We start from the raw sequence: 12,492 nt of genomic DNA on the forward strand, positions 1-12,492 counted from the left end.
ACATCAAGTGGTGTAAACCGGCGAGAAGAGGCACCCCCATTTCGGTGCATACAAAAATGCTTACATCAGTAGGACAAAAAAAAAAACTTAAAGTATGATATTAATAACCGCAGGGTTGTTTAATATCTTTACAAAAATTCCATAACTGCGTTACTCTTACAAAATAATAGTCGTCTGTATAATGTAGGTTGGTGGCATGACACGGGTGCGCAACATCGCACGGGCGCATGAGTTGGAGACAAATCCAATTGGAACAAAAAGAGCAAAAAAAAGGAAAAAGAAACATAATAAGACACATAAAAGGAAACATAAAAAGAAACAGAAAGATCGTTATGTGATGTCCTTACGGAAGGACAAAGAGTTATTCACAAAGCTGGGTAGAAAAAAAAGGAAGGTCGCACCACATGCGTGGCCGCTTTACGCAATCGTAATTAAAAACAGTAGTGGTTCGTAAAAAGATATTTCCACTTTATCATTGCGACGAGTAGCACGCAGTGATGCGTGTCTTTTTAAAAACTAAAAAGCGGGTTTCAAAACACAAAAAAAAGCAGAACGCCGGGGGGGTGCAGAAGTGGACGAAGAAAAGGAGATGGACGAAGTTGATGAGGAGGGCGACGGGGCAGAGAATTCAAACAAGCGAATTATTTAAAAGGGGTGAACTATCTCGACACGGCTCCTCCGCGGACTCAACTGCTGTCGCTGACGTTCATGTACTTTTCGTAGTAAGTGAGGCTGTTGATCTTCCAGTACTGAAAGGAATTGTACTAAATAGAGGGGAAAAAAAAAAGAGAGACAATGAGACAATATGTTTTGCACACCGCGGGCGGGAGTGGTGTTTTCGTGAGGCCCCGCTTCTTCACGTTAGTAAAAACTCCTTTCACAGCGCCGCGCGCGGGGGGAAGAACACAATGAAGCGATAACATAGCAAATGGAAACATAGAAAATGGAAACATAGAAAATGGAAACATGGAAAATGGAAACATAGAAAATGGAAACATGGAAAATGGCAAGAAAGGAACTCTCCTTGCGGAAAGCCCCAAAATTGGATGATTAAAAAGGAACGGCACAGAATTCTACCCATCCGAAATGCACACATTTATGCAACAATTTCAAGTGGAAAAAGAAAAAAAGAAAAAAATTCATGAGATTATGGGGGAACAATCCGATGCCCCCCAAATTAGCCATTCTTACAAGAACAAAAAAAAAAATAAATAAAATAAAAAGAAACTTCTTAGATTTATTTGAAAGGACAAAAGTTCAAATTTAATTCAGTTCTCGAATTGCGTATCGTGATATTATGGCAATTTTGGATGGTGAAAATTGAGTACACTTGTGGGATGGAGGAAAAAAGCTACATGAAGATCACATGAGCGATGTTTGCACTGTGTATGTGTGCAAAGCGTTTGGGTAATAGTGGGGAGGAAGCATACAGGTCAAAAGGTTGGGACAGCTTGTGCGCATCGGCAGTCAATGTGAGTGCACGTTAACTGGATTGCAGTCCGCACAACACAGAAAAAATCACATAGTCACGTTTAAAGCGCCTTCGTAATTGACAAATGGGCAAATGGGTATGTATCACAATTTCGTTAAGCTAAATATTTTATCATTTTGTGTTTTTACTTGGTCGTCATCTTCTCTCTTTTTGTCATTTTTGATGGACGGGAACATGTGCTCGGTTATTTCGCTCATGGTTTCGTAGCTGCAGGGGTGGGGAGGGGGAGTCGCAAAAAAGTTAGGTAAAGTGAGGGCGAGACGATTGTTTGCGCAAAGGGGAACGTGGGGGTTCAATTCGGGAGTTGTCCCGATTCTGGCCCTCCCGTTTGGGCATTTCCGCTGCACATTACGTTTTGGCGTAGGTCGAGTTGACGTGGTGCACGATTCCCCGATTGTCTATGATGAACACTTTCGCCTCCGGGACGCCTACAGATATGTACGCTCGATGGTCCTTCGCAGGGGGGAAAGGAATGGGGGAGAATATCATAGTGGTGCAATCTGGCTAACATCGCGAATTGGGCAAGCTGTCGTAATTGCAACTCAAACACGAGCATACATACGAACATATGCATGTGCGAGATGACCCGTTTTGGGAGGGGGCCCTTATTCTTACACTCTCAGTGTTCCCAAAGGCAGCGTAAAAGGGATTATGATTCAGCGGGAAGAGATTTCGTATATCTCTCAACGCAGCGATTTTAAAAATGTACGGTTTTTTGTCAATAACTTCTCTTTTGAAAGAGGGGAAGAGTCTATCTGGACTTAAAATTAAGGGTCCATCGGGGAGCTTATTATTGTCATTTCTTTTGAATCTGAATAGATACTCCCTCGTGGAGTCGGCCTGACCGATAGCCCTAGCAGTAAGGTACAAAATGTGGTACCCATTATTATGAATTTTGTTAAATAATTGAGAAACGCCAACATGAGACCAGTCTTTGCCAACAATCGGCATTATATGTCCAAGTACATTGGACCTAGTAATAGTTCCATCGACATCTGAGATGACAATTTTGGCATTTTTCTTCCATAGGTATATGGTTCCATTAATACTTTTGGTTCCTTGCAGGGAGGAGGTAACCAGGAAGGTTATGGTGTTTGCTCCTTCCTTTAAATTCAATGATTGTAGTTGCTCTGAGGTCGGTCTCAATGATTTCCGGTACCTTATTTTTATTTTTTCATCTCCATGTTTTGTGCTCCTCCTGCTGACTTCACTTGGATTATGTAACGAATGTTGTATGCTTCTCTTCGCATCGTGCTCTTTGAGAGTTGCGATTTCGCTTTCCTCATGATTATTTGCATTACTGTTACTGATGTGATTGTTATTGTTACTGATCGTGGTGGTGGTAGCACCTGCGACGGGGGGTGTTTTGATGGTACTTTTTCTCCCTTCTTTTTTTTTGTCTTCAATTTGGTTGGACGCTTTGGAATCCTTCCCCATACTTTTCCTATTGACGGTGTTGTCATATTCTACACTGGATACTCCGAACCAGTTTCTCCATCCCTTGTCCTTTATTTCGACCAAAGTTAGAGACGAGTTTAGTAATTTCTCAACAGCCAAAATGGACAGAGGTTGGTTGAATACGACCCAGGAGGCTAGAAGGGGTAAGGCAACCCTTGAGGGATAGTAAGGGTCCTTTTTATCAAATCGAAAGACAAGTGATGGATGGTACCATAAGTTGGAATTCTTGTCTATCTGATCATATGTAACTATATTGGCTTCAAAAATATTTTTGTTGTGAATTTCTATGTTGTAATCATTGTGTTCGTTATCTGCATTTTGGTTGAGTAGTAGATGTCCACACAAGCTACATTCAATTCTGTTTTGGATGTCGTCGTCAAAGGTACTGTCCGGTTCGTCCTTGGAGTAGCTTATTTGGTTATCATCATCGTTTGAATTCATCTCTGCGTCTTCGTCTGAGGAATGATGCTCATGGTGTGGCTTGAACTTGCCTTTTGTTTTTGCCCGCTCCCTGTGGTACTCCTCCGCCTTGGCCCACTTTTCCGAGCCCCGTTTGGTTTCTCTGTTTGCTTCTCTGTCTGCTTCTCTGTCTGCTTCTCTGTCTGCTTCTTTGTCTACTCCTCTGTCTGCTTCTCTGCCTGCCTCCGTCTCGGCTCCTGTCCGTGCCCTACATCCTTCCGCCTTGTCCCTAGCCCGCTCCCTCGCTTTACGTTTCAACTTCTCTATCATCCTTTGTTTCCCCCTTTCGAGTTCCTTCTCATTGACTCCCATCCCCAAGGAGTGATAATCTCCCCTCGTTTCCGCATTCTCCTTATCGTTCTGTTTCGATTGTGCGTTCTTCGATTCATCCTCTGACTTCTTTAGATCCATTTTGGTGGGATCCCCATTCACGTCACTCCCTCGTTGGCTTCCAAGTTGACTTCCTTGCTGATTTCCTCCTTCGCTGTGCCTGTTATCATCAGCGACGTCCCGCCTGCTGGGGAGTCCCTCCCCCTGGCTTGGCCTCCTCTTCTCGACATGCTCAGATTTGCCCCAGTTTCTGGTATTGGCATTGTTAGCGTTGTTATTATTGTTGCCACTGCTACTGTTATTGCCGACACCCTCGTGGAGGGTGGTGGGCTCCTTGGCAACCGTCTTAGCGGAGTGGCTTCCCTTGTGGTAGCACTTGGGACCTTGCTTGGAGCCATCCGCATCATTTTTGTTGCTGAGTTTTCTGGGCACTTCCTTCTTCACATGGTCTAAGTGACTATCCCTATATCTTTTTATATGCTTCCTTTTGCCGTCACGGGGGAAGCTCTTTGTTTCTCTGTCTTTGTTGAGGCACTTTCTAACATTCGATTCGCTCAGGTTTCTTCTGCGTACACACGTGAGGTGTTCCCTCGATGAGGAGTAGTCATGGACTGATTCGCTTTTATTATAAAATTTTTTTCGTTTCTCCTTTTTTTCATTTTTGTTGTTGGACGATATGGCTGTACAGTTATCTGAGGCGTAATCCTGATTTTTCAAATGGGGTAGTCTTCCCCATGACCAGGACCATTCCGAATTGACATTTGGATCATCGTCCTCCGTTTTTCGCTTATTGGCATGGTGATCGTAGTCTTCAGCTATTACCCTGTTGTGCCGGTGGGGGGTTCTGTTTTTTTTTTTCTTCTTCAGATTGTCTCTTTGGACGGAGCCACGGTGGTGGTGGTTGCTGTGATCGTGCTGATCGCGCGTGGTATGGTCTCTTTCCTTGTCCTGATTATTGCTCTGCTTCCTCCCCTTGCCTTGATCCATTTTGTAGTTCCTATCCACCGACTTGCGTCTATCGACGGCAATGTTGCGAAAGAAGGACTTATCCGAATCGTCATCGCTCTTGAAATTGTTCAGCGAATCGTTAATGCTGCAACTGTCGATGTGTTGATCTAAATATAAATCATTATACTCATGGCGAGGGGATGACAGAGGGGAGGTTTCTAATTCTTCTTCGACATCATCATATGTCTTCTCAACAAAGTAAGCTTCCCCTGCGCTGCCTAACTTCATATGTAAATTTGTGCTCTTCCCATTGACTAAAATGCTAACTATCTTCTCCTTTGACCTTAACAGTTTTGTCTTGCCAAATCTCACATGGAAGGGAGTCGACTTGTACGTGACGATTATTTTGTTTTCTCCTTTGTGCTTGCTCTCAATTTCGGACTCTATGCAGATGATATCGATGCACCCGCTGAGGGTGGCTTGGTTAAAGTCCAGCGCGTTGGACACGCTGCTCACTATTTTTCCCCACCTAAGACGGAGTTGCAAGGTGGAGGAGTTGCCATGAAGAAGTGTTAGTCGTGAAGGGGAGGTAAAGGTTTACTTCGCGGTGTGCACGCAACGGGGGGACGTGTCACCCCAATGATCGTATGCACATTTCTTAACATTCCTTATCTATATCAGTTCTAGTCTTTTTTTTCTTTTTTCTTGCGAATGGGAAGGAAAAGGCTCTTATTGGGCGTGCCATTTTACGTACACCCAAACCCCACCTTCCATTCATTCGACAATTGACACGATCGTGATTTTCTTACATGGTTCTCTCTAGCGCGGGTTACACATAAGAGACGATCGGGGGGGGCAGTCGTGAGGGAGGGAATGCACAGGGCTCTATATGTGGAGGAAGCACAACTACAGCTAAACATATAGGTAAATTGGCACATCTAGAAATATAGATATATGTCCGCCTTGGCCTCTATAGGGCTCCGTACATATATATACACACGGTTGCGTTAGTACATGAGTCTCGCAAATCACTTAATTTTTGGCATCTCCCTTTTGCTATAATTTTTCGGCCTTGCTATAAGGGGGGCAGGCGGCTGCCATTGTTCGGTACGGGTGATCCTCGGTAGGGTGGGATGGCATGGATTGAACCCGCAAAAGGAAGAGGCCTTGCGAATGAAGCAAAGGAACAGGGCAGGCGAGGAGGCAAAATGAACAGGCCAAGCTACCCGTGACGGGGAAACGCGAAAGGTATACACGCGATAGCAAAAGGGGAAATAACATGTGACTGCAAAAAGGAGGGTTACATGAAAAATGGGAACGAGAAGGGGAAAAACGTTACGACGTTAGGAAGTTGTGAAGTTAAGAATTTATAAAGTTAGCGAGTTACGAAATTACGAAGGTAAATATATACATATATTAAAAGAGCAAAATGAGATTTAATCAAACGCGTGTGAAATTTAAACAAAAAAAAAGAAAAAAGAAAAAAGAAGAAATAATAATGTGTAAAAAATTGCGCAATAATGCAATACAAAGAAGATGGGGGTGAGGAGTAAGAGGAGTTATAATGCAGGTCAAAGAAAAACGTTTGGCAAATTATTCGTTCAGATTTGCCTAGAAATTTTAGAAATGGGAAAATAAAGACTATACACTTTTGCGTGTTCGTGAAGGTGGGGATCGACCAGCGCAGGGAGGGAGCGCCAAGAAAAAAAAAAAAAAGGTACGCAAAGAGAAGCGCGCGGGGAAGCGCAAATGGAGCAGCCAAAAATAAGCGCAAAGGGGAGCAAAGGGCACAAAAGATTCGCAGATGTTACGGGGAGGTATGATAGGGCAACAAGTTATTGGAAAATGGTCGAAAAGATGCCAGAAAAAGATAGAAAAAAAGAATTAAAAGTCTACAAGATATGGTGAAGCACTCTTAAAAAGCGGGCATGGGAAATGTACATAGCATTTACTGGTTCTCTCATCCTGTAGTGTGTGCGTGAAAAAAAGAAAAAAATAAATTGCCCACATCAGCACATGTGCTTGATGGTTTCAGAATGTAACCTATGCATGCTTAAAATTTTCACACGTACATATGTGTTAAGTTTAGCTCTTTGGCTTTCCCCCTGCTTCTGCCTTTGTGCTTATGTGCGGCGGCTGGCTTTTTCCCCCGCTTAAGTGTATATCGTTGTTGCATAACGGAATTGCTGCACTAGTACGGTGCCGCACAGATGCAGTTTTCTACTCTCTCCAGATTGTTTTTCCGCTTGGGGGGTCCCTCTTCTGGCCCGTCAAGGGTACCCAGTGGGATTCATCCACTTCAAGGTAGTCCATTTAGCTAAGCATCCCCCATGGGGCTACCCCCCAAGCGGTAGTCCTTAAAAACTAAAGACACGCGGGACGTAATGTGGGAGGTGCAGGAAAAAAAGTGGGAAAAGCAAGACGCAAATGGATGGGTATGGATTGGAGGGTGTCGACAAAAATGACGAGAAAAATGGCGACAAAATTGCTGAACAAAATGGCGTGCTTCCCCTTCGAGCCAATCAGATTTTTCCACTTCAAATTTAAATTGTAAAGAGCTGCCACGTTTGGGAGATAACGAGAAAAAAAAAAAGAAAAAAAAAATATAATACCACATATGCGCAGTTCTAAACAGTTAACACGTTTTACCTTCATCCATTTGCACAACACATTGCTCACGAGTTGGGAAATCCCCCTGACGGCCAATTTTTATTAACTCTTCTGTTTGAGGGTTGGCTTATTATCCCGCAGGTATAGCTAGAAAAATTATCATTTCCCCTTTCCTTTTCTTCCCTCTGCATAATATGCAGAAGATACCATTACGTCGTTTTCTTCTCTATTCGACCACAACATACGCTTTATAACGGCAGTAGGAGATACGCCTTGTTCGTATACTGCCTATCGTAACGTCAGTAAAAAACAGGATGTGTCATTAACCGCATGTAGAAAAAGAGAGACTTTTCTCCTTATTTTATTTTTTTCTATTGGATAACATTGAAACAGTAAAAAAGTAAGTTTGCAATAATTGTTTTGTAAAATGTTTGAGAAGAATTTGTAATTTATTTTTTTCTTGCTGTGTCCCCATCCCTTTTCCTCATATATTCCCGTTGTGTATTTTAGAATTTGCCATTCTTCGATGAGCTAAAGGGGGGGGTTTAAGTTTACAGCTTGGCCGAAGTGCAGACCCCCAAAATGTAAACAAAAGAGGTGGGGGGCACCCACATCAGCAAATCGATATCTTCGTTTAGATGGATATACACGCTTTATCGCATAATTCGTGCCAGCTGGGGAAAAAGCTGTGAGTTAACCCCTGGGGCACGTCGTACCATGAGGAAGACACCCCCCTATCCGTTCCTCGAAAAGGAGTCTACAAAGGGAGAAGCGACATACGTGCGAGATTTGGAAAACGACACACAAAGGAGGAAAACTTAACGCCAATTCGAACGAAAGAAAGCTTCCTTTCCACACGAGGGGAGGGTTATAACGAAAGATACACATCTCTGTGCATACGTATAGACATACGTATTATATGTATGTACAGGAAGGAACGCGGAGAAGAAACATGTCGTGTGTTCCTCTTTGGAAAGCAAAGTAGGTGCCCTCTCTCGAGTCGGTTGCGGAACGAGTGGGAAAACAAAATCGTTGGGAGTTCTTTTGTGTTATTTCAAGGTGGAGAGTGTAACACGGCAAGGCATCATTCATGCGCATAAGCCACCTGCAGACACACACACACACTGGGAGGGCGCAAAGCCGAGTGATCCCAACCAAGCGAAGGCAAAATGTGCGGCTCCGAGGACTACCTGAAGTGCCGTGTGCACTTTGAGTACAACCTAATCGAGTCACACGACACGGTAAAAAAAATCAGGGAGGGTCATGAATACACGTTCGTACACACGAAAGGGGGCGATGAAGAGACTCGCAAAAAGAAGATATACCTGTTGGGGTTAAATTATGACGAGTGGATCTTCCTACGCGGGAACTTCCGCTTTCGCCTTTTAAAGGGGATTGCAAAATTTAACGGACAGGTAATGAAGCCATCGGAGAGATACACAAATGTCCGCATACCGGACTTTTACCCTTTGTTCAGACTTGTGGTGCTGAATGGAAGTAACGTTAAATATGAGAACAACCGATTTGTCCTTTTTGCAAAGGATTCTAAAGGTTGCAGTTGTTGCGGGGGGGAGGCAAAGGGGGAAGAAGAGACCACTAACCAAGGAGAAGCACTACAGGGTGGAGAAGAAGTGAAGGTAATCCATACGAACATAACGAAAAGCAGAAGCGATTTAACTGATTCGAAACAAAATAAGGAACCCCATGAGGGCTCCAATACGTGTGCTCGCAAATGTGAAAAAAATTGCTCCCTGACCGAGTGTGCCAATAACATATTGCAAAATTATCTGTATGGATTGAATATTTTAAGAAGGGACAGTGGTAAGAGGAAGGAATTCTACGAATACGTGATGAACGCGGAAAGACATGATATCAGCACTCTAGCGAGTGTCCACATGATGGATATCATAGGCAGGGAAAATTTTTTGGAAAAGTACCCTATCATTATTGCCTTTGAAAAAAAGAAAGATTTTCTTTACCATTTCGCCAATAAAAATTGTGAGAAGAAGCTCAACTTGTCCAACTTGGAGCAGAATAATAGCCCGTATATTGACACCTACCAGGTATCCTACATTTTGAGAGAGTTCCTGCGCCACATACAGATCAGGAAAAAGTACCTGGTCCGGGACATGTTAGCGAGAGCAAGTGGCAAGGGGAGCGGCCATCATAGCATCGAGACGAACTTGGACGGCAGGCACGATATCGGGAAGGATGGCAGGCAAGACGATGGCAAGAGGGACGACACCCGCAATGATAAGAGGGGAGACCACCTCAGTGTCCCCCATGAAGGCGAAGATAAGGTAGTGGAAAAGGAAGTGTGGGAACCGAAGGAGGAACACACGAGGGACGACGCCTCCAGCGGTGGTGAAGGAGGAAGAACGGAATTGCCCGAATTCGGCACACTGACCAAATTCGAATGCTGGGAGTTTTACAAAAGAAACAGAATAAACAGAAAGATTCACCAATTTGATTACGCATACTACAAAAGAGAGAAAGAAACGAGCAACATATTTAGCATCATGGTCATGGGAGAGAAAGGGAAGGGGAAGAGTCTTTTGACCATGAACTTGGTAAACAATTTATTAAATTTTCACGAAAAAGTATATCTGGTAGACATTGATGTGGGACAGCCGATCATAGGTATAAGTGGTTTCCTCTCCATATATAAAATAAAGTCCCCATTATATAATTATAATTTTTTTGAGAAGAAAGCCAAGTGTGTTAAAAAAATATTCTTTGGAGGATGCTCCATCGAGGAAAATTTTCGTTATTACATTTCGTGCCTGGAACACTTGTACTTTTACTTATTCCATATTTACTTTGAGAAAAAGAAGAGGAAGAGAAGAGTATCCAATAAAATGAACGAGTGCTGCTATCCTGTGGTGATTAACACATTTGGATGGGTCGAAAATATGGGTTTGCTCCTTCTAAACTTAAACATTTATCTGAGCAATTGTAATTTTATCGTCCAAATTGATTCGCTAAAATGTGAAGAAAATGTAAAGAGCAAATTGAGCAGACAAGAATTTGTGTCCTACTTGTTTAATGATTTCCTGCTGATCAGACTGGGCAGAAGAAACGACATCTATGCCATCTTAAATTTGAACAATGAAAATGTGTCCCCAATTTCGGAGCCGTTTTCTCTCTTTAACGTTATCAGTCAATATAGTCACCTGAAGGAACACAATTTTTTATTTCACAAATTTGATATGTCTTTCGAAGCGGAGAAAATTATTCATAGTAACCCCTTCTGCGACAGGTCAGGCAATGATGTTAAAGCAGGAGAGTGTGGAGCCCACGTGAGGGATGGTAACAAAGTGGATGTGAATACAGGTCAACGGGGAAGCGGTGACTTCAAGGCGGATGGCCATCACAGGTACAATAACATAGAGGTGGAAGATAAAGAGAGACAGAAAAGGATAGAAAACCAAAGTGGTACGAAGAATCACGAGATTCAGTTTCGAAGTGAGGAAAAGTACGACTATTTAAAAAGAAGAATGAAGTTTTTTTTTGGCTGGAATTGTGTCAGAGTAATAAACTTTGTAAGCTATAAGAATATTCTGTCGCATGGCAATATCCATGAGATACTGCACCGATCGGAAGACTGTTCCATCCAAGCGAGACGATTAAGGTGGTTTCGGATTTTTTGTTACCTTTTTTACAAGTATAAGAAGATAATTTTTTATTCCTATAGCCCCTCGTTTGGCACCACATTGAGGGATCGCTATCGCCATTTGGGCGCTTTCTCCGATGGCCATTCGCATCGTAATTCGCATCGCAACTGGTATGGCGGCATCAGTGGGGGCGAAATGAAGGAGCTACCAACGTTACACGAGGAAGGGGATCCCCGAGGAGACAACAAAGCAGCCGTCCTGGATAAGGGTCTCCTAAATGGAAGGGAGTTACTTACAAATGATAAATCATTGGAAGAAGTATGTCAGGACAAAATTAAGAACACCGTGAGTGAATGCGAAGGAAACCAGGCCAAAGACACAACGAAAGAATGTTCGAGCCAGATTTATAAACTGGTTCGAAGCAACGGACCACTGTTCAACTGTGCCATTTTTAATTTGAAGAATATTAAGTTGAGCAGCTTAATTTTTAATAGGCACTACTTTAATTTGCTTCCCAATGGGTACTTCAATGCCAGCAGGTTCTTCTTTAACAATGTCATATGCCTCTGTAAGGATGTGAATGCGGGGAGTAGTGTATCCCGAAATAAACGCAAGTGGGGGGGAAATCATGGGGCGTTAGTAGGGCGTTACCAAATGGGCGAGAGATGTGAAGACAATTTGGAAGCCAACCGGGTGGATTATTACATCGATCGGTTATACATAAATGCAGATTTTAAAAATGAAAATCGCTTCATTAAGGAGGAGTACCTGAGGGAGAATAATGTCCAGTTAGTTCCCCTATCGGAGAATTTCACTTGTCTGTTAACAGCATATGTGAAGCTAATTGATAACATGAGACTCATCATTTATCTGCCCTTCTGGTTTCACCAGTTCGATTTGCTTTCTAGTGTTGATACCTTCGTTGCCGGGATGCAGCTTGCCCCCAGGTACATGGACGACCTGATTAATGAGTATTTATTTTATTATGACGTAGTTACCGAGAAGAGGGTTGAGATGATGAACGCCCCCCAAGTGGAGATTCCCACCGAGGGAGCCCCAGTTTGTTGATCTATCCTCTGGTTTGGAGCGTAGTCTGGTAGGACATCCCTCAGCATGACTCCTCCCAGCCCCTTTTGCCTTATGCGTATAAATTGGCAGACATGCAAACTTGCATATTTGAAAGGACAACCAGGAAAAAAAAAAAAAAAAGGAGTTTCACAGAAGTCCAAATGAATATGACTGTCCCAGTGTTGAGGCGATGGTGACAAATACATTGTGCTGTAACAAAATTAACCGTTGTGTGCGTCCCAGTCATTTTACCCTTCTGCATAAGCAGAAAGTTTTGCCAAATTTTTTTTCCCATCTTTGTGATGTCTCGTCGTGCGTATATTTTTTTTTTTGTCCATTTTCGGGGGGAAAAAATAAAGGCTGTTGTAGGATTGCAAATTTCAGCCGCGCGGAATGTGTATGCCTTCAGGGGAGCCCTTTTCTCGTTTGGTGTCCCTTTTGACCGGAAAGATCTGCGCACAATATGGTGCGCACCACGTTTGTTTCGTAGGCAGTTTATGAGACGAACTTCCA

At 43.1% G+C, this 12,492-nt stretch overlaps 2 protein-coding genes across 2 annotated transcripts; one reads left to right on the plus strand and one right to left on the minus strand.

Moving 5' to 3' along the window:
- Positions 1 to 686: 686 nt before the first annotated feature.
- Positions 687 to 5,465, minus strand: C922_03982 (hypothetical protein; the record flags this gene model as incomplete). Its single annotated transcript, XM_008819569.1, has 5 exons — positions 687 to 764; positions 1,621 to 1,699; positions 1,845 to 1,945; positions 2,108 to 5,216; positions 5,455 to 5,465. The coding sequence occupies 5 exons, from the start codon at positions 5,463 to 5,465 to the stop codon at positions 687 to 689; spliced, it is 3,378 nt and encodes a 1,125-aa protein (XP_008817791.1).
- Positions 5,466 to 8,466: 3,001 nt separating this feature from the next.
- C922_03983 (hypothetical protein) lies at positions 8,467 to 11,979 on the plus strand (the record flags this gene model as incomplete). Its single annotated transcript, XM_008819570.1, has 1 exon — positions 8,467 to 11,979. One exon carries the CDS (start codon positions 8,467 to 8,469, stop codon positions 11,977 to 11,979), a length of 3,513 nt encoding a protein of 1,170 aa, XP_008817792.1.
- Positions 11,980 to 12,492: the final 513 nt, after the last annotated feature.

The sequence above is a fragment of the Plasmodium inui genome (genome assembly GCF_000524495.1).
Source record: "Plasmodium inui San Antonio 1 unplaced genomic scaffold supercont1.18, whole genome shotgun sequence".
NCBI classification, from domain to species: domain Eukaryota; phylum Apicomplexa; class Aconoidasida; order Haemosporida; family Plasmodiidae; genus Plasmodium; species Plasmodium inui.